This window comes from Microplitis mediator, chromosome 2 (assembly GCF_029852145.1).
Source record: "Microplitis mediator isolate UGA2020A chromosome 2, iyMicMedi2.1, whole genome shotgun sequence".
In the NCBI taxonomy this organism is placed as follows: domain Eukaryota; kingdom Metazoa; phylum Arthropoda; class Insecta; order Hymenoptera; family Braconidae; genus Microplitis; species Microplitis mediator.
The window spans coordinates 1,620,349-1,647,893 of NC_079970.1; the positions used below are offsets into that span (position 1 = coordinate 1,620,349).

The 27,545-nt window shown below is 30.8% G+C and overlaps 4 protein-coding genes across 9 annotated transcripts in view; 1 reads left to right on the plus strand and 3 right to left on the minus strand.

The window, feature by feature from the left end:
- Positions 1-1,560: 1,560 nt before the first annotated feature.
- Positions 1,561-27,545, minus strand: part of LOC130663421 (neuropeptides capa receptor-like) — a 48,799-nt gene continuing 22,814 nt past the window's right edge. For both annotated transcript variants that reach the window (XM_057462630.1, XM_057462631.1), the window contains exons 2-6: positions 7,293-7,383; positions 6,745-6,944; positions 4,880-5,122; positions 2,467-2,803; positions 1,561-1,844 (exon numbers count right to left, since the gene is read on the minus strand). In XM_057462630.1, the coding sequence (XP_057318613.1) occupies positions 1,643-1,844; positions 2,467-2,803; positions 4,880-5,122; positions 6,745-6,944; positions 7,293-7,383 (1,073 nt within the window). In that variant the 3' untranslated portion in view covers positions 1,561-1,642. The remainder of the gene's footprint in view (positions 1,845-2,466; positions 2,804-4,879; positions 5,123-6,744; positions 6,945-7,292; positions 7,384-27,545) is intronic.
- The window catches only part of LOC130663423 (putative gustatory receptor 28b), a 37,345-nt gene continuing 17,229 nt past the window's right edge, over positions 7,430-27,545 (minus strand). For 3 of the 5 annotated variants that reach the window (XM_057462634.1, XM_057462635.1, XM_057462636.1), the window contains 4 exons: positions 9,503-9,615; positions 8,178-8,249; positions 8,018-8,107; positions 7,430-7,941 (listed from right to left, as the gene is read on the minus strand). In XM_057462634.1, coding sequence (XP_057318617.1) covers positions 7,876-7,941; positions 8,018-8,107; positions 8,178-8,249; positions 9,503-9,541 — 267 coding nt within the window. In that variant the 5' untranslated portion in view covers positions 9,542-9,615 and the 3' untranslated portion in view covers positions 7,430-7,875. Of the gene's footprint in view, positions 7,942-8,017; positions 8,108-8,177; positions 8,250-9,502; positions 11,226-27,545 lie in introns of those variants that run through there. The other 2 variants (XM_057462633.1, XM_057462632.1) reach the window with 2 other exon arrangements.
- Positions 12,473-13,503, minus strand: LOC130663425 (putative gustatory receptor 28b). Its single transcript, XM_057462637.1, has 4 exons — positions 12,980-13,503; positions 12,854-12,925; positions 12,690-12,779; positions 12,473-12,610 (listed from the first exon to the last, which is right to left on the minus strand). Exons 1-4 carry the CDS (start codon positions 13,442-13,444, stop codon positions 12,545-12,547), a joined length of 693 nt encoding a protein of 230 aa, XP_057318620.1. The 5' UTR covers positions 13,445-13,503; the 3' UTR covers positions 12,473-12,544.
- LOC130663427 (putative gustatory receptor 28a) lies at positions 17,107-26,045 on the plus strand. Its single transcript, XM_057462642.1, has 14 exons — positions 17,107-17,319; positions 17,395-17,466; positions 17,808-17,897; positions 17,963-19,242; positions 19,943-20,014; positions 20,082-20,171; positions 20,259-21,567; positions 21,645-21,716; positions 21,781-21,870; positions 21,954-23,593; positions 24,320-24,391; positions 24,453-24,542; positions 24,626-25,896; positions 25,974-26,045. The coding sequence occupies exons 4-7, from the start codon at positions 18,262-18,264 to the stop codon at positions 20,325-20,327; spliced, it is 1,212 nt and encodes a 403-aa protein (XP_057318625.1). The 5' UTR covers positions 17,107-17,319; positions 17,395-17,466; positions 17,808-17,897; positions 17,963-18,261; the 3' UTR covers positions 20,328-21,567; positions 21,645-21,716; positions 21,781-21,870; positions 21,954-23,593; positions 24,320-24,391; positions 24,453-24,542; positions 24,626-25,896; positions 25,974-26,045.

A 27,545-nucleotide genomic window follows, 5' to 3' on the forward strand; every position in this document is an offset into this window, starting at 1 on the left:
AAAAAAAACAACTCGATTAAGTTTTTAATCTCCTCAGCAGAGAAGAGATTAAAAGAAGGATGCGAGTAAGTCAATAGTGATCCAATAAAACCCTCTGTTCAAGTTGATTTATAGTAAATAATCTGGACATATGAATAAATTTATCGTCGTAATTTGAAATCCCAGTCGAGTGAATTCAACACTTTTTTTATCTTACAAAGTTCCGAAACGTTACGTCAGCTATATTTAGATTTTCATCTTATATCTCTCAAGAATAGAAAAGCACGAGACAACAGAAACTCCCTGTGGCATTTCTTTATTTCTTGGCGCTCTGTGATTCATGGAGGTCCACTATTATACAAATACGCTTTAAAAATACTTCCGCCTTTTATATTCTTTTTATCGTCATTCATAAAATACCCTGACCCTGTCCATCTACAAAATATAAAAAACTCCCCTTCTAAATAAACCCACGTCATTCCGACGGCTTTTTTATTTTTTTACGGCAACCTAATTGCTTACATATTTATTTTCAAGTATAAAATTTATTCATAAGTGTTACTATCGAGTATTTAACTTATCACTGATTTGCTGTTGTAGTCACGTAGTAATATTTACTCAAATATTGTGATTTGTTATCTAAATTAGCGTTTCATATGTTTATTCTTCAATTTAATCGCATTACGTGTTTACTTTTATATCGGATACGATAATCTAGCGTGTCAATGTTTGTGTACAGTCATTGCTCCTGCGTTTATATATAAATAGGGAGGGCTCGGCAAAATGGTAACGCTGAAAAAAAGTGAGCTTTTATTAACTTAAATATCTCGATTTTTTTTTACTTTCCCCTTGATGGTGTTTTTGAAAAATTGTACTAATTTTGGCTGTCACTCAAAAATTTGTATGCTGGACATTTTTCTAAGTTCTATAATTTTATTTAAAAAAGAAATACTGTGACCGAAAATAGGCCGGCTCGATTTATTGGCCTTTTTTCGATCAATTTTCGACCTTTTCCAATAAAATTCTACAGTTCTGACGTGATTTCGGTCAAATTTAGGACTCTTTGAATAAAATTCTATGATTTCGGCGAGATTTCGATCAATTTTCGACCTTTTTCAATTAACTTCTACAATTTCGAGGTGATTTCGGTAAATTTTAGGCCTCTTTGAATAAAATTCTATAATTTCGGCGGGATTTCGGTCAATTTTCGACATTTTCCAATAAAATTCTACAGTTTCGAGATGATTTCGGTAAAATTTAGGCCTCTTTGAATAAAATTCTATAATTTCGGCGGGATTTCGGTCAACTTTCGACATTTTCCAATAAATTTCTACAGTTTCGAGATGATTTCGGTAAAATTTAGGCCTCTTTGAATAAAATTGGCATGATTTCGGTCACATATTTTTATCCAGATCAGTAAACTTCTGTACTAAAAAAAAAAAAAAAAATATATCTGTGTATAAAATTGAAAAACACAATAAACTGAATTAAAGTTACATTATTGAATTTATTAAAAAAAATCTTAGAATTAATATAATTTTGTACAATAATTAATTTTAAAAAGCAAAAGACAAAAAAAATATATATAACATTAAAGCTCAGGCATTAATCACAGTTAATGATGATAGATTTACAGTAAAAATAATCCAGCTTTAAATTTATTTCAAATGTGAGTTTCGTCCAGTAGATTATTTTTTTCAGATGCTCTACATTTAGCACGGCCGTTGCTCGAGTGAATAACTGTCGAGAGTTTTCTCGTTTCAATGGGAATTTCGTTGAAATTATTCATGACCGTGAGGTTGTTTACAAATCTTTCGTGTTGTCGGTAGTGATTCTGATCGTCTCTCGAGTTGTCCAGGTGGTACCTGCCATAAATAATTTACCAAATAATTGTCATTTCATCGTGACAAAATAAATGAACACAATGCATACACTGTAAAAAGAGCGGTGTTAAAAACGGACTCGTTTTAACTCCGCCCGGTGTAAAAATGAAATTACACCGGTGTTAAAAATACCGGTGTTAAATCGGGGTAACCGGTGTAAAAGTGGGGTAACAGGTGTAAAAGTGGAGTAATGCCGGTGTAAAAGCGGGGTAAATTGCGTCCGCTTGGAGTATTAACTTTAAAGATTATAAAACACAAAATATTTCAGTTCTTCATGAAAATTAATAAAAAATATCATTTATTAACAAGTATAGTGATCGAGTAAGTAAAAATATTCACAAAGTTAAATATTTTAACACCGGTAAAGAATATCTACACCGGCGGCTGCGTTATTTTAACACCGGTCTAGAATATTTACACCAGTGGCGGCGTTATTTTGACACCGGTACAGAATATTTACATCGGTGGCGGCGTTATTTTCACACCGCTTTCGGCGGTAAATTTAACACCGATAATTTTAACACCTACACCTCTTGGACTTATCCCGGTGATTTTTTACAGTGTAGAATTTCGTTGAAATATGAGTTTATTAAATTAAATTCACCTCATGCTGCGAGTGCGTCCCCGCGCAATTTGCGAACTTCTCATTGACCCACAACGATAAATCATCGTTTCCTTGACGCTGCTCTGGTCGTCTCTGTTCAAGTGATTGTTGGTATGTGCCGTGCAGCACAAGGTTTCCATAAATGCCCCTCTGTATTTAGCGCTCATAACATTGTATAAAATCGGATTTATCGCGGTGCTTATGTAGTAAAGACACCCGCCGAGAAAGTACAGCCACTCATTAATCGCGCCGAGTAGTCTCTTTGAATCGTAGACGTAAAGTAGACGCTGGGCGTGAAATGGCGCCCAACAGATAAAAAATGTAACCACTACTGCACCTATAAATAAATGTATACATATATAAAAAATTTAAAAGTTTGTTAAATATTTAAATGTATTATCGGATTGCTTTAATATAAATGCTAAAAGTTTTGCAAATTCAAAAGTTTTGAGGAACTTTAAAATAAATAAATAAAAATACTCAAGTTATTATGACTTGACATGAAATAATAAATATATATTTTTGCTGTAAACAATTTTTAAAATCAATTTAAAATAAGTCGTGCTGCAAAGTTTATTTAATATTATTCCGGTCGACAAATCCGTTTAGAAAAATTGTCCAGTATTTTCTCGGATTAAAATGACATAAATAAATGATGCTAACAATAGATAAACAATTAAAGACATAATATATAAAGTTAATCTTATACCGAAAATATATATGACACATGAATAAAAATCCAGGGTAAGTTTATTAGTTGACATTTAGAAGTTATGTAAATCGCGCACGAGCGCTATTGATATTGCGTGACTATGTCCTCGTTGCCGACGTAAAATCCGTATGCTTGATATAATAGAGAACATTAATCGTGTATACTATTATAGTGAATTTCAACACGAGCGACGAAATAAAAGAGAGAGATAGGAATGAAGTTACGTTTCTAACTTGTTAATATGTGCTATTTCCATTCGTAGACAATGTGGAGATGTCAAGTAATAATATTAACGATTTCAGAGAGGGTGTTACTAACTTTGTATAACTAGATAACTTATTATAAGTTAGGACTCTAAATGAATATATGTCATAATTATTTCGACATCTTATTTTATGTATTACTCGGTGTGCCGTCAACTGATCCCACACAGTAAAAAAAATTTTTTTTCTGTGTTAAAAACGGTCCGTGTTAAAATTTTTGTGTTGATTTTTTTGTGTCAAATCAACACAATTCTTTGTGTTACTTTAAAATTTTCAATCGACTTACTCTTCAACACTTTAAAAGTGTTACTTAGTATAAAAATCGATATTATCAACATTTATTAAGTGTTACTTTAACATCAACACAAAAAATGTGTTGAAATTTTAACACAAATTTTGTGTTGAAATTCAACACAAATAGTCTGTGTTGAAAAATAACACAAAAATTGTGTGGACCGTTTCTAACACACAGATTGTGTTGATTTTAACACAATATTTTTTACTGTGCAACAATTTTATACCGCGACAAGTGATCCCTACAAATTGATCCCACCGATATCTGATCCCATAAAAAATTGATCGTCAATTGATTTTTATGGCGACCGTCTTTTTCTTCTCATGCAATAATTTCTTGCGACAAAATTTCTCAGCAATAATTTCTCAAGGCATATTTTCTTGAAGAATTTCAAGGCAAATAATATATAGCGAGAAGTTTTTGTGTCGGATCAATTTTTGTTTGAGTAATTATTGCTGAGAAATTTTTGCATGAGAAATTATTACGGATTTATAAAGGCAGGGAGCCGATTTTTATCAACAACTAATTTACATAATTTAACTTTTTGTATTTACAACAGTGAATTTTAATTACTCATGTCATAGTAATTAATTAATAATTAGCTCTTTTATTAATTTATCAGTGGGATCAGTTGTCTGTGGGATCCATTATCGCGTGATCACTTGTCGGGGATCAGTTGTCATGGAACCGTATTACTCTATCAAAAAAATCCATGTGGGAATGCAGCTTAGATTTTTATTATGGCGTTTTCGGACGAGTACCCATATGGTTTTCTATAGAAATCCAGCATAGATTCCTATTGAAATTCTTCTGTAGTTTTCATGCCGTCCCAAATTCATATGGAAATCTAGTATAGATTCTTATGTGGATTTTTACGACGATTTCCCATGGGAATTCTCATCCCCCAAAAAGCCATATGGGAACCTAGTTTAGATTCTTTTGTGGGTTTCCTGTATGAGAATCCGGGTACCGAAAGTTTTCTATGTAGAATCCTTACATGGGAATCCAGACGTCCGAGTTTCTGTGTAGTTTCCTACATGGATTCCTATGGATTCCCATACAACCCCAACTGGATTCTTTTGACCGGGTATGTTTTCATTACTTTATAAATAAAGAGACAGAAAAAAAAAGCATAAAAATTACTGAGCATTCTGATGATGGCTTTCCGTGACTGGACTTGTCTTGTTTCCCCATGAACTGTACCCTCAATGCTGCGTCCCAAAGTGGTGCTTTGTATTCTGCGACCCATGCGTATGTAAAGTACCATTATGAGGACCAAAGGTATCAGAAAGAATATTAAGCAACTTAATTCGTACATTGGAAAGGCCGGCATGTTTTGAAGTAACATGGCACAGAAAGCTGATTCCTCAGAAACGCGTCCACTTCCTGGAAATTCACAAAAGCTTTGTTTAATTTAATTATGAGGCCAAAAGTAATTATCATTCTCTAATTTAGTATTACGTCTCTTAATTAACTTTTTCATTTAATTTTGTATATATTTCATTTTAAAAGACTTTCTGAAGTCTAATTAAAATATTAAACACATTAATTATTATTAAAAGTTTGATAAGTTATTGAAAGCTTATCGCTCAGCTTGAGTATTTTTGAGGGAGGAAATTTGTTTGATGTTCAAACTGCGTGATGTCAAAGCGCGTTATTATGTACACAGCAATTTAAGTTGTTTCCGTTTATTCAAAGAGATAAAACGAAAGTGAATAGACTTTTTTTTCCAAATAGATACTGTGAGATGGGGAATAAATAAGAACAGCTACACGATATAGATATAAAAGGAGTTTTTATTATTTTCTAAGTGCATATTGTCGACAGAACATATCGGGCTGAATTCCATCGGGCTTATCGATTTATAAACTTTACCGTCTCTCAGCTCTATTTTCTTCTTTAAGTGTACTTATACTCAAGAAGTGAGGTAGCTTTATTCTCACAGGGTCTTTTACTTCTTTTACTTACTCTAGAGAGCGATTTTTTCCGATTATCATAATGCATTTCGATTTAAAAGCCGAGAGAACTGAATGTCAAGTAGACATTGTCGGAGTATAACTACAAGATCACATAAATTATCTTTAGTTTGATTTATATCATTTTGATGTCAAAAAGATTTATATACAGTTTGCAGAAAGTAATGCGAAATTCCTGTTTTTGTGGGGGTGTAAAATTTTAAGTGAACCAAAAATGCATCAATTGGCACTCGAACTGAAAATATTTTGCACTATGAGTTAGCTAATGGTTTAAAGGACTTTTTGACATAAAATATTACGAATTGACGTAAAAGAGAAGCTAATGGATAAAAAAAGTAAGCGGCTTACATTGAAAATTTTATCCGACATTAAAGTCGAATAAAAAATTTATGAAATCAGCCGAGAGCGAACTGTGTTTCGTTTATGTTCAATGTATCGAAATTATTAATTTAAAATCTCCATTTTAAACATCGTTAATATTCGGGCACTTTTAATGCTGACATCGCTTTAATTACTCATAAAAATTTATCACAATTTTGAGCTTTACTGTATTGTATTTTTTATGATAGATTTTTCTAAAGAAGAGTTTGTAATGATTAATAACTGATAAGAAAAGACCGGGAACAAAGGGGTAGAAACTTTTTTTCAGTATACAAGGAAGGAAATGAATAACGGAGGCTCAAAGAAATTCATTTTTTTTCTTAACGTTACCGTTCATAAAACTTTTCTCAAAAAAAAAAAAAAAAACATAAGGCCTGTTATTAGTTTTCCACAAAAGTGCGCAGGTCGATAAAATTTTTTTGCGGATCGGCTGCGAGTAATAAAATAATTTGTTTGACTTTTGAACGAAATGGAAAAAAAGTTTGCGTACAGACCGGCAAGTAAATTGGCTTTTAAGAAGTTAATAAGTATAATAGTTGTCTTAATGGATAAAATTATGAAACAAATTAAAGAAGTTGTGTAATTTAGTAAATAATATCATCAAAGTTTTGATTATTACAATATAATTTTTCCAATATTACTGAAACTCACCAGGCGGGTACTCAACGTAATTGACTTTAGTGTAAACGGCAAACGGGATGGCTGCGAGCATAGCCAGGAGCCAGGCAGTCAGGATGAATCTTAGCGGTCGCTTCAATCCACTCATCGCATAAAGATGTAGAGGGTGACAAATTGCCAGGTATCTCTCCATAGAGAAAGCCACTATCGTTAATACTGATACGTAAGAAGACCTTGAAACATTAAGTTTGGCTTTATTTCATTATTATTTTTTCTTTCCGTGGCTAAACCACGAAAACTTGTTAGTTATCTCTAAAACTTTCCCATCGAAAATTAATTGAAAACTTTTTCTCCCTTTTTTCGGCAAACTATTTTTTCGTTACGTTACAGGGAAGAGGGTCGAGAGATAGTTAATGTTGTGAAAACTTTTAGCTCGACGTCCTCAGGAAAAATTACAAATAAATTACAATACGTCGAGCCATTAGTTGAAAACTTTGAATAATAAAATATACATTTGATAAATTTTTGGTTAAATAACTCCGGTTTTATGGCTGGACAGAATAAATTTTCTAATTACTTACGTTTCCGATACATACGCTCGTATTTTACACAAACCCCAGCCAAGTTCCCATGGATACTGCTGCCAAAAGACACTCAGCTCGAACGGCAGTCCTGGAAAATGAATTTGAGATAAATAATTTATTATTTGACGGTCAGATAAATTTTAAAAAAATACTCAATGCCTTGTGGGACTTGAACATGTGGATAAATAATCACCCGGGAATATTATTAGCAAGCTTGCTGTATAATATATATATGAAAAGTAATAAAGATAAGGTTCCTTATGCATTACATGAGCTACAACACCTGCCGTTGTATTCATTAATCAAGATAGTCTGGCATTTAACCCTCAGTTGTGATACATTACACACGGTCACTGAATATCTTTCAGATTTATAGTGAATTTAGAAGCGTAGGGGAAAACATGCGGGGAAGTATTGACGTAAGTCTTGGATCTAAATGATTAAACTTTTTTTTACTGATTGATTATTTTTTATTTATTCATCGGCAATACACTTATTATTATTTTTTTTTATTCTTCATTGATATGTTAATCTTGGTTATAAATTATTGGAAATAGGGTGTAGTTTCATTGAATTTTATTTAATTTGGTGCGCTGGTACGAAACTGTATAAATATAATGAGATACGTTGCGACTGTGCCAGAGATCTATAAGTAAATAAATAAATTAATTAATTAATTGAATAAGTTTTTTAATTGGAAATTAAAAATTTATACTACTCACCATTGCCACGAGTGTACGGTCTAGTGGCACAATGTCACAGGCTGTGAACCCAACTTTCAAGTGCAGGAGGTCGCTGGAAAATTTAGCCAACTAATTTTGAAATTATGAAAAATCATTAGATCGTCTGATTAATGAAAACAGAAAAAATAATTTAAGTTACTTGTTCCTTTATTTTTGGATCCATTGTGCAGCGATCCATAAGTCGATTTATTATATTTGCTGTTTTTTGACTCTAAAAAAAATAATAATTAGGTCTGTTAGCCATAGTGTAAGGCAGAGCTATTGTTTTGACAATTGACGTCAATTGGCCAGCAAGAAATTTACCAACGGTAATTTTTCGAACATTACGAAGGTATTTTTTAAAAAATTGACTGATAGTCGACCGAAAAATTTTTTACCGTAATTTCGTATTTAAATAGAAGTGACTATAACTTTTTTATAAATTTTTGGGACTCTAAGAAAAATGGATTTCGAGAAAAATGCGATTTTTTCAAAAAGATGAAATATCTCATAGATTTTAATATTAAAAATTTTTCTTGTACTTTTTTCCGGAAAGTGCGTTTTAAGATGAAAATTTTGAAAGAAAAAAGATTTTGAAAAAAATTCTGAATTAGTCAATTTTTGAAGAAGTTATAGCTATTTGAAAAAAGTCTTATTTCGTCGAGTTCTACAAGAATTCGCAATAATTTGGAGGTGCCATGAAAATCGTAGACTTTCCTAAATTTTAATAATACACTGTAAAAAATCACCGGGGTAAGTCCAATCGGTGTAGGTGTTAAAATTATCGGTGTTAAATTTACCCCCGAAAGCGGTGTGAAAAGAACGCCGCTGTCGGTGTAAATATTCTGTACCGGTGTTAAAAAAAATTCTCCGGTGTTAAATGAACACCGCTTCCGGTGTAAATATTCTAGACCGGTGTTAAAATATTTTACTTTGTGAATATTTTTACTTACTCGATCACTATACTTGTTAATAAATAATATTCTTTATTAATTTTCATAGAGAACTGACATTTTTTGTGTTTTATAATCTTTAAAGTTAATTCTCCAAGCGGACGCAATTTACCCCGCTTTTACACCGATATTACTCCGTTTTTACACCGGTTACCCCGCTTTTACACCAATTTTACTCCGCTTTTACACCGGTTACCCTGATTTAACACCGGTATTTTTAACACCGGTGAATTACTCCTCCTACACCGGTGTAATTTTATTTTAACACCGGACGGAGTTAAAATGAGTTCATTTTTAACACCGCTCTTTTTACAGTGTACGATTTTCGATTTACTTATCATCAAAAATTCTTTTACATTTAACATTTTCCTTGAGAATTATTTTATAAAAAATTGACAAATTATTTTGACGTCAATTGACGAGAAATTGTCACTAAATTTATCGTGATCTGATCGCACATCAAATCAAAAGTAATTTCGCATCACTATAGTAAGCCAAAATAATAAAGATATTTTGGATGTGATTGTCTTACCTGTTTAATTGTTCTCACAACAAAAGTTGTCAAAATCATTAATATAAGAGACGTCCAAACAATGCCTATTCCACTGATGACATACGCTAATAACTTGTCTGGTACTGAATAATCTAGTGACACAAGTATATAATATGAGGACCTTATTATCGTTTCTCCAAATTTAACTATAGCAATTAGAGCAGGTAGCCCATAAAAATCTTCAATATTTTGACAAATATCACATAATTCTCCGTAAACAAATTTTAAGTTTTCAATCTCGTGATAGACTGATTCAGTTAAAAGTCCTGTCTTAGTCATAAATATTGGCTGTAATTGAGACGAATTTTTCATTTTCCCAAAGTTAGAAATTGTTGTATTGACGCTTTCAAATTTTTTATTTATTATATATAGAAATGTCGAGTACTGTATTAGGACCCAACTGGAGATAATGATTGGCAACAATTTAATAAATACTCCTAACAATGAATACTTATAAATTCCCGTCGCTAACATCCCAGTTGTCAGTAGAAAATTAAAAATAATCATCAAATAAATAGTCAAATAACTTTCTGCTTTATAGTATCCACAGTTTTTTAGATTTTCTTCCACACGAATAAGTTTATTCATAACATTAATTATTATACTTTGTCGAGTAACGTAAATAGTCATTATAGCGGTTACCGACAGTACCAATACAAAGTTAATAATATTCATTATTGTTGGCGTTAGAACAGTGTCTACTTGAACGGGAAAGAACGAGCCGAATGAATATATATTCAACGAATTAATAAGTATAATTAGCAGAATATTATAAAATGTTCCGGCATACGAAATATCGAAAATATTATTTTTATCATTATTAATTCGGTGATTTTTATTTGAAACTTTATGAATATTTAGTGACCATGGAGACAAGCCGATTATTTTATAAATAATGTATTTTATAAATATTAAATAATCAAAGCGAAAAAGGTAAAGATTTTTTTTTTCCGATTTGTTTAAAAAAAATTGTTCCATTTTTTTATTTTTATATAAATACACTGTTGTGGAATGAATATAATATATAAAGTGTGATTTCTGCAGTGGTTGCAATCGAGACTGAGGAGAACTATAATAATACATCCAATTTATCAGCGAGTTTATATTTCGTCGCGTGATTGTTCACTTCGTTTCCAGTTGTTTTATTATTATTATTATTATTATTATGATAATTATCTGATCTACATAGAAATTATGAAGGTAATCATTTATATTTATCACACATGCCCTTTAGTTATTCTATTTTTTACAACAGTTTAATTATTAATTATCATATTTTCAAGTCAATAATATTTTTCATATTCATTTCATTTGAATTATTAATTAAAATGGCCGGTGGCCGATGAAAATATAATTTCTTCGCGGTACGAATTTCCGGGTTGGAAATGATCGATTTCTTCCTTAGGGACGAAAGTTCATCGTTTATTTTCAGCGAATAAGTTTAAAACTTTATTTTAATACCGTCATAATTACAATGAAGCTTTTTGGTGTAAGCTAAATATCGGTTTGACGGTTGAATTTGTACATGCGTAATCAATTTTATAACTTGAGTGAAGCAAGTGAGACTAATTAAAGCCATGGGAATTAATTATCTGATTAAAAACGCGGTTATATGTTACTGCGTGATGTTTATTTCACTATCATTAATAATAATTAGTATCCTTAGGATTAACAGACAACGTTATTATAGTAATGAATGTTATCGATCATTTAATTCAGTCTAGTATATATTTAATCATTTTAAAAATTATAAATAAACGTAATTTAGTCATATCGCTCGTAAAAAAGGCGTTCGGAAAGACGAGCAGTAAAAATTAATAATGTAAGGTTTGAAATTCAAAATTTTGCTACTGTGTTTTATGAGCGTCCATTCATAGTATCAGGGCAAGCCCTACCTCTTGACGAAATACAACCAATTAGTCTTGAAATTGTCAACAATAAGATATTTCATTATTTACTCAGCTTAGGCTTTTAAGGGGGGGGGGGGGGTAGGGTTTTAAAATTATTATTTTTTTTCTGAATGATCTATATGTCGAGAATATTGTGTACAAATTTTAAATCAATCCGAGTAAAACTAACGGAGTTACAGCGTTTCAAATGACCGGCCGTGATACCTGATTTTTAAACCTGCCCGACCTGCTCCTACATACCCCTAGTAGAAATCAGCTGCAATTTTCTTTGTTCTTCCGAATCCCTTTCTCCGGCTGTGTGTCTTTCAAAGGATGTAAACTGATGACTCAATATAAGTATAAAAATTAATATTCTTTTATTGATAGTTTATTTCAAATTATCACGAATAAAAAACTTTAAATGGATTTTCCCGAAAACGTTATTTTTAAAGTCCGTGAACATCATAACTCAAAATGTACTGAACCGATCCTTTTGAAAATTTGAACATTACTTCTTCACATAAATCAACAGGTAACCACGAAGGGTTTTTTTTTGTTTTTCATTTTTTTCTATTTTTCAATAACAAATTAACCGCGATTTTTTGAGCTAAAATCGCGTTTTTCACTTCCAAGTGCTGCAAAAAATCGAAAAAAAAAAAAAACTCTTCGTGGTTACCTCGAGAAATACATCAACTTTAAAATGCATATCATTTTTTTTTTCCGATGATCCGGTAACGAGTTATGATGTTCACCGCAAAACGACTTTTTATCGAGGCGCCTCCGGAGATTCAACGTCACCGGCTTATTAATCAATATTTTTCGTTGAAAATTGTTTCTGATATTCTTTAAAAGTTGTACAATAATATGTGATTAAGTTTAATTAAATTATATTATTCATCTCGCCGGGAAAAAATCACAAAAATATGCTTTTTTTTCGCCTTTAAAACCCTACCCCCCCCTTAATGAGAAAAAAATTGAACTTTAAAATATAAAGTAACTATTTGTTCAAAATTATAATATTTGAATGTACAGTTGCAAGTTTTATTATTTGTTGTTGTTTGTGTACTTAGCATTAAAGAAAATTACTCTGGCTGAAATTTGGCGTAGAAATAAATAAACAATATTTTGTTTGCTAATTAGATGCACTTATACGAAATTGCAAAATTATAATTAGATAAGTTGCAATCGTTCCGACAATCTAAAAAAAATATTGCATTAAATATTTTCCGACTGCTTGAGTAAATTTAATGGGTATAAAAAAAATATCGTAAACTCACGATTGCTAGGAAGGTACGATCTAGTGGCACAATATCACAAGCGGAAAATTCAACTTTCAAATGCAAGAGGTGATGCGAAAATCTGAACAGCTGTAATTTAAAAATATTGAAAAAAAAAAAACTAAATTTTTTTGATGATTAATTCAATAAAAAATTTTTTTTACTTGTTCTTTAATTTTTTGGTCCATTGGGCATCGATCCATAAGCAAATTTATGATATTTGAAATTTTTTTACTCTGAAATGAAATACGATTAACAAATGAAAATTTTCTGGCATCTACATAATGTACCTCCTTTATTGTGTTCGTAACACTAGATGTCAATACAGTGAATAAAAAGGTTGATAATGACAAACGCACTCCATTAAACAGATGCATTGTCATGCTGTGTTCGTGTCCTTGGATTAGCGACGAGATAGCAAAATACAAAACGAATATACTTTGAAAACCAAAGTGAAGTATGACAATCAAAATAGACAACCCATAGAAATCTCCAATATCTTGACAAATTTCACACAGTTCTACGTAAGCATATTTAATATTATCTATGTCATAAAGTACTAATTCACGTAATAGCGATAATTTTGTGACGGATAATGTTTGCGATTGAGTTCCACCGCTTCTAATATTGCCGCCCATTTTCAAAATACCCAAATTGATAGATTCAAATCGCTTGTTTATCATATTTAGTAGTATTGCGTACTGTGTTACTGTCCAACTAGCAATAACACCAGGAGAACACCGACTAATTAACATTACCAATGGATGATACTGACCCAGTAATGCTACCACTGCACTGATCAATACAAAATTTCCAAAAAATATTAAGTAAATGTTTATATTACTTTCCATTTTATAGTAGCCCCATCTTTTCCACTTTTTGTCAACATCGACCAGTCTATTGATGACACTTATCATCAATTTTTGACGACAAATATAAATAAGTGGTATCAAATAGATGCATAACGTCATCATAGATTCGAGTTTAGTGACCAAACTGGGCGTTAACATTTCGTCAGATTGGACTTGAACAGTCGGTGCGTCAATTAATTTATAAAAACAAAGTACGGCACTAGATAAAAATAATATAGTGTTATAACACGACCCTGTGTACGAAAATCTGCATACATTATTTTGATCATTATTAATAATCATGCGATTTTTACGGAATATTTGGGCCGCGTCCAATGCCCATGGCGACAATCCAAATATTTTAAAGAAGATATATGAAATATATATGGAATATTGTGAACAAACTGAATTGTATCGACTTGAACCTAATTTTGGTTTAAATATTTTTGAGTTTATCTGCTGCATTCTGTTAAATTTGGTACTTAAAATATAGTAGACTGAGGTATTAACTTTGCAGTTGCACTGTTACGACTAATGAATACTGTAGAGTTATTAAATTGGATGTCATGCTCTATTTTGCTGTTGATTGTCTTCGTCCATTTGCTTGAGTTTATTTATAATTTGATAAATGAGAGACATTTTAGCAAAACCTTGAACTTGTTAGATGATTGATTGTTATGCACTTGTTTATTGTTTTCCACAATAAGAGAATTAGTTTTTCCATTTAAATAAACTCGCAAGCTGTAGTTTATTTTATTAATGAAATGTGCAAATAAAATTTTTCAAAAAATGCCGCCAAATAATTTTGTGACCTCGGAAATTTAAAATTCAGCTTGACAATAACAAGATAAGTCACAATAATACTAAAAATTTATTGAACTATAAAACTGATGCGTATCTGTGTCGTGTAATGTATGACCCAGCTATCGATAAAAACCTGGACGTTGACCCAATTTATCGTCCACGTTTTTCAGTTGATTAATTGCACTTACTATTAATTTTTGCCAGTAAATGTAAATAATTGCGACATAATATCCACAAATTGTCTCGATTAATTCCAATTTTGCTATCACTGCCAGAGTACCCGTCGTGACAAATTGAATATAAACTGATAATTTAATTAATTGAACATAAAACCAAGGGCGAAGATAAATAAAAATAATAACATATTGTAAAATGATCCAGCATATGAAAATTTCAATCTATTATTTGTACCATGTTCACTAAGTATTTTCGACGTATCCAATATCCACGGAAACAAACCCATTATTTTGTAAATAATGTATTGAATAAGTATAAAATATCGGTCGCGCACTGAATTATGATAATTGTAATTCGATTCAATTCTTATCATATTTAATTTTTTTTCTGTTTTCGGTTTGAAAATATAATAAATTAAGGTGCTGGCTTTCCAGCGGGATTATTAAGGCTAATGAACACCATTATTATTGTTATTGAATTAAATGTCATGCTCTATTGTACTGCTGATTATTTTTTTATTCATTTGCTTAATATTAATATTATGATTAATGAAAAACATTTGAATTAAAAATTAAACTAGTCAGCTAATTGAGTAGCGCTTTGACTTTATCTATTTTTTTTCAAATAAAAAAATTGACTTCTTCATTATACATTCGAATAGTTAACGGCTAATTAATCAAAACACTGGGTACTGTAATAGCAATTAATGATAACATTGTATCAAACAATAGTACAATACACAATTAGTCAAAAAAATCTATATTTGATAATTAACGGAATTTGGCTGCCTTTGATATTTTATCAATGATACACTTTAAGATGTACAGAATAATAATGAGTAATTATAAGAAGAATTTAATAACTAGTTATTTCTGAGATGATTGGTACAATTGGAAGATATCTTACTGTACTTATTATTTAGTACCAGCGTGGCTTGTAATTTTATTAATTAAAGGTATGATCAAATTTACCTTTCATCAAACCCGAGCCCTAAAATATTTTTGCGGTCTCTTGCGAATAGTCTGACATAAATGTCAGATAATAAAATTGTCACACTCATCATTTCTGCACGAAATTTAGTACAGTGGTATACCAAAAGGTCATGAAGGATTTATTGACATTAAGAAGTAGAAGGGAAAGAAAGAAGATTCGAATTCAAATACACAAAAATCCTGAAGTGGGGTCTGAACTTTTCTCTCTATCACACTCGAGTTGGCGAACGGTACTGTCCTTGTTGCACTTGCGCAGTAAATGGGAACTTTGTCCTCGTTTTCTTTTTAAACAAATGGACATTTTTGAAAAATTGAAACCTAGATTACTAGATTCTAGTAATGCATCAAGCCGCGTTCTAATTTTTGAGTTTTGAGAAAAAAATTTGGACCAAAATTAATATAGACCCTCTTTAAGTGACCCCGTTTTGCCCGCTTACCCTAAATTTAAAAATAATAAAAGCATATGAATATCATTCATTGTCAATTATGTGATATCCATATTTGCTACGGAATTATTGATTATATATATATAATACCATCCATTAATAATGACGCTGATGTGAAATTACCGGTTTGTTATGTTTACAATTTGATGACAATGTAATGCAAATTGATAATACATGCAAACAAATAATAAGTCCTTCCAAATAATTATTTAAAAATTTGAGTGGATTGACAATGTTTTATAGTAATTAGCCGCTCAACGTAATTGAAAAACCAATGAATCATGCAATCAACTGCCCACTAGACTTTTTCAATATTATAAATTACAATGCTCGTCACTAGGTTTTATCGCGTGTTAACGTGACACGTCAATCGCTTCGATAAAAAATATCGAGTCAAGTTACGGGTACGAAAAAAATGTTTTACACTAAATATGACTCAGCGCTTGACCGAAATTTGATAATTAGCCGTAATATTTTTTACAAAATAATCGGACTGTCGCCGTGGGCTATAAATACCCGAAATAGAAAATTCACTTTTTCATATATAGGAACATTATATAACATATTATTGAGTTTTCTTCTTATTTTGAGTACTATATATGTGATATTTTTTTTCGGCCCCATTGAAGACGACATCGATTCGTTTGTGACAAGTAAAATATTAAAATATGTAATGGACGTCGAAGTATTTGTGACACATGTCGTATGGCTCATATATATATTACGACAAAATTTAATGATAAAAGTTTGCAATAAGTTAAGAAATGTCGATGAAAAATTATTTGAGTGCGCGGCTTATAATTTGAAAAGTGATAAAGTCATTTTTGTGACATTGGTTGGTAATTTTTTTGTGTGCGCCTACTATAATATTGGTGATAATTACAGTTACTCATTTCTAATAACTTTCATACGAAATTTTCCATATATGATTAATAGCTTCATAATAATACAATATATAAAAATAACAAGTGCAATTAATAAGCGGCTAGAAATTATTAATTCGGCTATTTCCGAGCTTTCTAGCGTAAGAAGTGATGTGACTCACCCCCACGTATTATCCGCGACAAATTTACCGCTTTTACGTGAATTAGTTTTGTATGACGTTAACAATCTTAAATATTCACATGCGGCACTCTGTGAAATTTGTCATAATATTGGGGGTTTTTATGGATTAACTTTTTTGATTGTTATTATTTTGAGTAGTAAAGGAACAGTAATCACTCTTTATTTCGTAATTGTCTACACCATCAATAACAATAGATTTGATATTATGGACGACCTGAATAATGAATTATGGTTACTGTGGACAGTTTTTTTATTTATTGTGTTGACTACTTCTATCACTAGAACAGAGAAGGAGGTACTGCTACGTAATATTGATTTTTAGTTCATTGTTATTAGAAAAATTAATGGATAGTTTTTTTATTTTTTCTAGAGTAAAAAAACGAGGCATGTAATTAATTTACTTATGGATAAACGGAAAATATCTGAGCGAGTTGAAAAACAAGTAATTTAAATAAAATTAAAAGAATTTTTCTAAAATACGGTAATACGCGTTTTCATCCCGAGAAAATATCCTTCGGCCAAAATATCTTCCGACAAAATATCTTTCGATATAATTTTTAGTTTTCCTGAAAAACTAGTAATCTAAATAGGTAGTTATTTTCTATTTATAAATTTCCACAATTTTCCTGAAAAACACGCATCCAAATTAGTTGTGAATAGTATAAATAAAACATTTAAATAAAAAAGAGAAATTTCGCTGATAGGATATTTTGTCGGGGGTTAAAAACGCGCGGAATCCTAAAATACAAAAAAATTTGATATTTTATTGTTTTATTATTACAGTTATTTAAATTTTCTGATGATCTTTTGCGCCGGAAATTCAAATTTTCCGCTTGCGATATTGTCCCGCTAAATCGTACCCTTCTGAAAGATGTGAGTAAAATTTAATTTATTTTCTGATTCTGATAAATTATTGTAAAATTTTTTTTGTATTCAAGATTGCCGGGACCATAGCAACATATCTTGTTATTCTTGTACAATTTCGCAATGACAATCAGTCTCATTAAACAAATTGAAATTACCACGCAATCGATAAGTATTTTTTTTAATTAGCTGATACGAATAATGAAATACATCAACAATAAAAAAAAAATTTACAACCACGCAATATAGTATGGAAAGCTTTTCAATCGACTTCGTTCGAGCGGTCTTCATTAGTCTTTATCGCGTGTTCGCAGTATTAAAGTGACACGTCAGTTCTTTATTATTTTTTGATAAAAAATTTGAAAAACCAAAAATGTATTACATTGAACATGATTCAGTGCGTTATAAAAATTTTGTAGTTATCCAAAATTTTCTATTTAAAACCATTGGGCTGTCGCCGTGGACTGTAAATGGTGCTCAAAAATGTGACAAGAATCAAAGAGTTCATAATGATCAAAATTATGAGTGCAATTTTTCGTATTTTGGATCTTTTTATAATATCATGATATTTGTATGTGTGGTTTCACTGACTTTTTACGTTAAATTTAATGGTGGACTTCATCAAAAACAACAAGATTCATTTTTGACCAGTTCAATATCAATGAACATTTATTACTTATCAGCGCTAATATCATCTGTAATATTAGTAATTTATATCATTAAACAAAAACTAATAATAAATGTAATCAATCGGTTCAAAAGTGTTGATAAAAAATTGCTGAGATACGCAGCGAGCGAATTGAAAAGTAATAAAATTATTTCAATAATATTTATGATTAACTTATTTATGAGCATTTGTTACGAGATTTTTGAAATATATTACTATCCATTGCTGTCAGCAATAATACGGGATTTTCCGGTTATTATTAATAGTTTGGTCATAATACAGTTCACAATTATACTAGATGTAATTAATAAGCGGTTCAAAATAATTAATTTGGCGATTTCAAAATTTGAGATTAATAATAATTGTCGGTCAATGTCTTCATCGTTGTCTGTGACAAACTTATCAGTATTACGTGAATCAGTTCTCAATGATGTTGGTGGTATTAAATGTGCATACATGGAATTATGTGAAATTTGTCAAGACATTGGAGATTTTTTTGGACCGTCTATTTTGATCATTATTCTTTATACTGGTGTCGCAATGATATGCGATTTGTACTACGGAATTGTATCACTCATGGTTGAAGATTTTGATTCCATGGTGAGTCTTAGTGACGGAGTATGGGTAATATGGATTATTTTCGAATTTATTGTGTTAACTACTTCCGTGACTACTGTAGAGGAAGAGGTATTACTGCTTATTTTTTATATTTAGTTAATTGGTACACGGAAAAAAATCGTGATACTAGAATGATATCATCACTGATATTAAAATTGTATCACACGTGTGATACAAATGTAGAACGAAAGTGGTAAAAATTTTGTAAAACTAGAATTCATGTTTCGCGCGCAAACGCGAATGCGTTTGGAAAAAGTGTCTGGGCATTTCCTCTATGTGTTGATTGATGATTTTTTATTTCATTTTATCTACTGATTATCATCTCACATTATTTTCTAGGCTTTTTCGAAATAAAATGATAGAAAATACTGAAGGAAAAATTTTTTTGAGTTCCAGAACATTGACAGAAACATATCATTTTTTTTTCATTATCATATATGTTACAAGTCATTGAAATACATTAGATATAGACTCTGAATCAGAAGATAATACCAATCTAGTATCGTTTAATTTTGATCTAGCACTGATACAAAATTTGTACCAGGTGGTTCAATTCCCTGATTAAACAAAATGATTAAAAATGATTTCACACGTTAAATGTCCATAAGAGACAGGATTAGAAATGATTTGAAGGATTAAAAAGTATTTAAAATGATTAAAAAACAAATCATTTTAAATACTTTTTAATCATTTGTTTTAATCAGGGTTCTCATGTCACTTTTTTTCCGTGTACCAAATACGTCAATTCAAAGTGTTTTCATTTTTTAAGAGCGGGAAAACAGGAAATATCATTGATTCAGTCATGGATCAATGCGCGATGGATGAACAAGTCGGAAAAGTAGTAAGTAAAGTAAAGCACTTGTGAGCGATTCTATTAAAACTTTTAATTGATAACTTCGTAATTTTAGTTGTTCAAATTTTCGCATGATCTTCTCCATCGAAAAGTCGAATTAACCGCCTGTGATATCGTTCCATTGAACCGTACACTTTTGCAGACTGTAAGTTAAATCCTATTTACTATCCCATTCTGTAAAATGATTAAGTAAAATAATCCTCATTAATTAATTTTTCTATTTTTATCTCAGATTACTGGTACGATTGCAACTTATCTCATTATCCTTGTAAAATTCCGAATAAGTACTCCTTCTAATTAAATAAATTACATCGTTATTACTCAGTTTATATCTCCATTAACTTTCTGATGATCGAGATGTATTAAGTAAATGAAAAAAAATGTAATTATAAGTATTCACGCGATGAACCGCGTACTAGGTTATTCAATAAATTACATTAAACTAGTCTCCATTAGTCTTTTATCGCTTGCGAACACTGTACACAAATTTTGAACATCACTCTGTAATATTTTCTCTATAAATTGTATCTATTTAATTAACAAATACAGTAAATATGTATTACAATAAATATGACTCAGTGCATCACCAATATCTGACTATTTTTCAATATATTTATTTAAAATTAATTGGACTGTCGCCTTGGTCAATAAATAATTCAGTAGTGTCTCGCAAAAGCCGGAGAATTAATGATGTTCAAAATAACGTCTGCAATTTTTCATCCGTCGGATCATTTTATAATGTCGTGTTAAGTATTTTTGTGGTTTCATTAGTTCTGTACTCTTTTTATAATCTTAAATTTATTCAAATACAGCATGATTCCTTGATAACAGAATCGACCATGACAAATCTTGAGTACTTGGCAGCGCTGATTACAAGTGTCGTCTACTTAATTTATGTGCTCCGACAAAAAATAATTATCGATGCCTTAAATAAGTTAGAAAATGTGGACTATAAGTTACAAAAATGTGTGATGTTTACCAGTAAAAATCACTATTACATTCATTTATTATTTATCGGAAATTTATTTAGCTGCTGTCTAATTTGGGCAGCTGACTTGTATGCTTTTAATCATTCTTTACTGATGGCACTACTGCGATGTTCCCCTGGCTTTATTTCTAGTTGGACAATAATTGAGTATACAATGATGTTAAATCTGATTAATGGAAGATTCAAAAGTATTAATTTGATGATGAAGAAGTTTTTAACTGTCAAAACTAGTGAGGATCAGTTGCAGCCATTTTTTGGAAAAATCACAGTATTGCGTGCATCAGTGGTTTATGATATCAATAACATTAAATCTGCTTACATTAAATTGGGCGAAATTTGTCAAGAAACTGCAGACTTTTACGGAATATTATTTCTGATTGCTTTATTATATTATGGGTCGGCGAGTATATTCCATTCGTATTTTATGATATTGTCCTTTTACAAAACAATTAAATTGAGTTTAATAGTAACTATAATTAGTGGAGGATTGATAATATGGATGGTTCTTCAAATTATGTTGTTCACAACTTACGTTAATAAAACAATTAATGAGGTATATTAACATATATCAGTAATAAATTGTTATTGGTGGTTTTTTCAATAACTGCATTTGTTAAAAAATATTTTCAGAGTGATGAAACGGGAAATATTATCAATGCACTAATGGATCAATGTGTAATGGATGAAAAAGTTGAAAGAGAAGTAATAAAAATTTATAATTTCGAGGTATTCTTATAAAGTAATGCTTCTTATTTTTAAATTTCAGTTAACTAGTTTTTTACGCAACCTCTCGTATCGGAAAGTTAAATTCACCGCCTTTGATATTGTCTCATTAGACCGAACACTTTTAGGAACAGTGAGTCAGATTACTTCAATATTAAATTTATAAGTTTGTATGAAAATTTCTTATTTTGACTAATAATAGACTTTGTTTTTCAGATCGCGGGTACATTTGTAACCTATCTTATTATTTTAATACAATTTCGCACGAGTCCACCTACTGTTTAATATAAATTGTCATTGTTTGAATTATTCTTATTTTCTACTACAATTAATTACGACTATAACACAGTTCATATTTTTTACTCTGATTATCATAAACATACCTCAGTTCACTATCAAAATAAAATATATTCTTCAAAACCAATAAAATTGGATACAAAGTAATGACACAAAAAGACCGAAACGGGATTATACTGAAGGTCAATTTGATGCTCGATCTAAATCAGCAGCTATCAGTTTCCTGTTAAAATTATTATTTCCATCTGCGGTTGTTCATATTTTCAATAATTTATTTATTTATTAAACAACTCGTATTTTTTTGATGTTATTTTTACTATCACACTTCATGATCTGCAATTACAACTGATAGCCAGTGCATCAGTAAAAAATAGCTTTGTAGAATAGAATGCTTCGCGTTTTAACTGTAAGAGCATACGAACATAAATCACGCAATGAAATATATATAAATCATGTTTTTCAAATCGATGACAGTGTAGCAGTCTCCGTTAATCCTCTATCAAGAGCGTTATTAAAAGTACATACGAGTCCGTCGATTTTTTTCAAGCTAGTATCTATACATACTTTAATAAAAAATGTATCACAGCAAATACGACTCAATAAATCATCGAATCTTGATATTTATTCAATCGATTTTGCTTAAAATGTTCGGATTATTGCCGTGGACAGTTAGTACTCCTGTGAAATATCATAAAAAACGACGGGTTGATAATTTTGATGATTACACATGCAAATTTTCTTATTTTGGATCGATTTACAACAGTGTATTAATTATTCTTATCGTTTCATTGGTAATTTACGTGATGGTCAGTGGGGACTTTAGTCATATACATGACGATTCATTTTTAACGGACTCAGTACAAGCAAATCTCTATCACATCACAGCACTATCGACATGTGGGATACTATTGATTTACATTATTAAGCAAAAATTAATAATCAGTGCGTTTAATCAGTTGAAAAATGTTGATGAAACTTTGATGAAGTGTCGAGCGTACAGGTTCAAAAGCTATAACGTCATTTATGTGATGTTTATTGTCAACTTTATTATGCTCATTTGCTATGAGATTGTTTACTTATATCATTATCCTGTGAAATCAGTAATAATACGAGACTTGCTAACTGTTATTAATAGCTGGGTGATAATACAATATATTATGATAATAGATGTCATAAATAAACGATTCGAGATGATTAATTTGGCTACTTCGAAATTTGGCACTGATAAAAAAACAGAGTTTGGGTCGCAATCAATATCTGAGGCGAACTTATCGATATTGGGTGAATTGGTACCATATGAAATTGAAGATCTTAAATGTGCTCATGGGAAACTGTGTGACATTTGTCAAGATGTTGGAAATTTTTTTGGGCTGTCTATGCTGTTCGCTACTGTACGCTACGGCCTAAAAACGATAACCACATTATACTTTTTTATTTTGTTAAGTTTTAATGTACATGAATTTGATCCTAAGGTTCATGTTAATGACATTATGTGGCTACTATGGATTATTCCTAAATTTATTGCGTTGACTACATACGTCACCAAAACGGAGAAAGAAGTAATAAATATTTGATACAGTCGAATTTCATTAACTCGGACAGTTACAGTCGACTCTGTCTAAAGGTTCTCTGCCTAAAGGTTCCTGCTGTCTATAGGTTCCAGGATACATTGCTTAAGGGTTCCCGGCTATTCCACCACCCGCTTTCTCGAGTGACGAATCACAATTCAGTTTTCGAGCGCTAACTTTAAATGCACGTTTTTTTGAGGTTATGTTTACTGCGCAATGTGTTCGTTTTAGCGTGCGCCTCGGCGCTCGAGGGGAATATATTGTAGGGGAAGTGCTGATGGTGGGGAGGGAAACTTTAGGCAATGGTCCTGTCTCGACGTGGAACCTTTAGACAGAGTCGACTGTAGTTGACGGGGGAATGTCCCTTCTCCTTAACAGAGTAATCTACAGCGCATGCGCTCTATATAAATGTATAGAATCTGTAGTTGACGGGGGAACGTCCCTTCTCCTTAACAGAGTAATCTACAGCGCATGCGCTCTATATAAATGTATAGAATCTGTAGTTGACGGGGGAATGTCCCTTCTCCTTAACAGAGTAATCTACAGCGCATGCGCTCTATATAAATGTATAGAATCGGGTGGGAGAGAGCGAAGCTTGTGAGGGTCAAGATTGAGGGGAAGTTTAGAGTTAATGGAATCCGACTATTATTATTGTTATTATTATTAAGTTAATTTTCATTGGAAAAATATAACTGCGGTGTTTTCGTTTTATTTCAGAGTAAAAAAATGGCAGGTATTATCATCACAATTATCGATCAGTGTACGATGAGTGAGAAATCAGAAGAAAAAGTAAATATTCGATTCTGAATTATTATTATTACCATAAATATGACTGATTTTTCAATTTCAGTTGCTCATATTTTCACGTGATGTCTCAGATCAAAAAGTTGGGCTTAACGTATGTGATATTTTCCCGCTGAACCGCACAATTTTACAAATTGTAATTGAATTTAATTTTCCCAAATATTTTATCACGGAAATATTTCACTTTCAATAAATCGGATAATTTAATTTTTGTTTCAGATCGCGGGTACAATTTTTACTTATCTCATAATTGTTATACAATTTCGAAATTGCTCACCTTCAAATTAAATTAATTAGAATTATTACTCACATTATTTTTCATTAACTATCTGATGATCAAAGTATGATTATGTAAATTGAAAAATACAATTATTAGGTTCACGCGATTAAGTACGTGCTAGTTTTTTAGTCGATTATATCAAAGCAGTCTTTATAGTCACTCGCCAACAAACGTTTTAATCGTCACTACAATATTATCTCAATTAAGTTATAAAGTAAATATGTATTACAATAAATATGACTCAGTCTACCACAGAAACTTAACTTCCATCGAACACATTATCTTTAAAATAATCGGACTATCGCCCTGGACAGTAAAGATTTCCAAAATATCTCGTAAGAGCCGAAAAGTTCAAAATAATATCTGCTATTTTTCATACGCAGGAACATTCTATAATATCTTATTGATTATTCTTGGGGTTTCATTTATTCTATATTCTTCATTTAATAACAAATTAAAAACGCCATATCATGATATTTTGGTAACTGAAAATACTGTATCAATTCTCAAATCATCCGCAGTAGTGGAAGTAGTTATTGTAATTTTAATATATACATTTCGACAAAATAAAATAATAAATATTTTGAACCAACTGAAAAATGTCGACAGTGATCTACAGAAGAGTGCAGTTTTTACGATGGAAAGTAATTATATTATCGTTCACTTTATATTTGTTGGAAACCTTTTGATCTACTGCTGTTATTTGGCAATGGATTCTTATGCTTATCAATTTGAGAATATATTGATGCAGATAGTGATACTCGACTCGCCTATAATTATCTTTAGTTGGATGATAGTCCAATACACGATTCTACTTGATATCGTTGATAAGAGATTCAAAAGTATTAACTTGATGATCATTAAGCTGCGCGATAACAAAAGTCATCATGATCAATCCCAAATATTGTTTGTTTCAAAAAATCTATTGTTACGTGATTCTGTACATTATGATGTCAAAAACATTAAATGCGCTTACGTCAAACTGTGTGAAATATGCAATGACATTGCTGATTTCTATGGACTACCGATTTTAATTGCCATTAAGTATATTGGTGCATCAAGTATATTCATTTCATATTTTTTTATATTGTTATTCTCGAAAACAATACAACTAAATTATATCATATGCCTATGCCAAGGTATGCGATTACTGTGGATGGCTCTACAAATTTTTATGTTAACAACTTATGTCACTAAAACTATTAATCGGGTATATATTTTTATGCTTGAAAAATAAATCACTATAATGTCGTTAATTTAATTTACTATGCACTGGAATTTTTACAGAGCAAGGAGACGGCCAATATAATTAATGTACTTATGGATCGATGTGCGATGGATGAAAAAGTTGAAAAAGAAGTAATGAATTTATTTATTTCATTTTATATAATTACATAAATTATGATAAATATTAATTTGAATGCAAAACTTTCAGTTTGATAAATTTTTACGCCACCTTTTGCATCGGATAGTTAAATTCACCGCCTGTGATATTATTTCATTAGACCGTAACCTTTTGGCAACTGTAAGTTCAATTATAGATTCAAAAATGATACATTTGATTTTTCAATTAAAGAGTTTCACTTTTTTTCAGATCGCTGGCACAGTTGTGACTTATATAATTATTCTGATACAATTTCGCACGAATGGGCCTTGAAATTAACTGATAAAAACAAATTAATAAATTTTTTTATGATATGTAGGGGAGGGTGGGGCAGAGCGGCCCCCATGGGGCAGAGAGGCCCCCCTGAAATTTTGACCAAAAAAAAAATTTTTTTTTTTTCGACTAATTACTATAAATCCGATATATTTGCGCATTTTTACCCCTACGCATGACATTTGGGGCAAAATGGACAAGCCCAAAATTTTGAAAAAGTGATTTTTTCATATTTTTATCGTCAAATTAAAAAAAAAATTATTATAATTCCACATTTCTAGGCCTACGCATAACACCTAGGGCAAAATGGACCAGCCGAAACTTCCGAAAAAATTATTTTTTCATATTTTTCGGCCGTTTCTCTATGTAAGAGGCAAATTTGGTCACTAAAAATTTATAAAAATTAAATTTTTTTTTTTAGTTGATAAATTTTTGAAATAAAGTAAAATTATAGAATTGATTTTTTTTTTTATTAAATAACAATTAGTAATTAAGGTAATCGAGAGTGAACGATTTTTTACGCTTTAAAAAATTTTTTTCGAGTAATATAAAACTAAAAATAGTTTATCAAGAGAAAGAAATACATTCTTAATGATAAAAACAATTAAAAAAAAAAAAAAAAACCAAAAAAAAATTTTTTTATCACTTTTTGAAGGAGGGCCCGCTCTGCCCCACAAAAAAAAAAAAAAAATTTCAGAATTTTGGCAAAATGTCCATAAATTTGTTCGAAATAGGACAAAAGTAAAGTGATCCTATGGTTGAAAGCCACAAAAAATAATAATTGGCTTAGGGGGGCCGCTCTGCCCCACCCTCCCCTATATCACATATATGTAATTGATGATTTTCAAATTATACTAATAATATAACATATTTACTGTAGACATTAGTTATTAAATTTTATTGTATGCACACTACTTATTATTAATGATTCGTTCTCATTAACAACTTTCAGTTTTAAACTTAAACTTGGGTTGCTCATCGATTTTGAATAATTATTTATTCATCAGATGACTGCTATATGTTTTCTATCGGACTTTATGATCTACGATGGTAACTGATAGTCAGCGTATCGGTAAAAACTTCACTTGTAAATGTACAGAGCGAGTCTATATGAAGGGTCGCGTTTAAACGGAAAGAGTTTACGAACATCATTAACGTAAATAAATATTTCATATTTCAGTAACAAATACTGTCGCGTGACC

What these genes read in the sequence shown, in the direction of transcription:
- LOC130663425 (XM_057462637.1), bottom strand. Translation starts at nt 13,444, where the DNA reads ATGTTAATTAGTCGGTGTTCTCCTGGTGTTATTGCTAGTTGGACAGTA. An exon ending in ACCAAAAAATTAAAGAACAA is followed by an intron (nt 12,780 to 12,853) that starts GTAAAAAAAATT and finishes TTTAAATTACAG; the next exon opens with CTGTTCAGATTTTCGCATCA. An exon ending in ATCGTACCTTCCTAGCAATC is followed by an intron (nt 12,611 to 12,689) that starts GTGAGTTTACGA and finishes TATTTTTTTTAG; the next exon opens with ATTGTCGGAACGATTGCAAC.
- LOC130663427 (XM_057462642.1), top strand. Translation starts at nt 18,262, where the DNA reads ATGTATTACATTGAACATGATTCAGTGCGTTATAAAAATTTTGTAGTT. An exon ending in TGACTACTGTAGAGGAAGAG is followed by an intron (nt 19,243 to 19,942) that starts GTATTACTGCTT and finishes TCATTTTTTAAG; the next exon opens with AGCGGGAAAACAGGAAATAT. An exon ending in ATGAACAAGTCGGAAAAGTA is followed by an intron (nt 20,015 to 20,081) that starts GTAAGTAAAGTA and finishes TCGTAATTTTAG; the next exon opens with TTGTTCAAATTTTCGCATGA.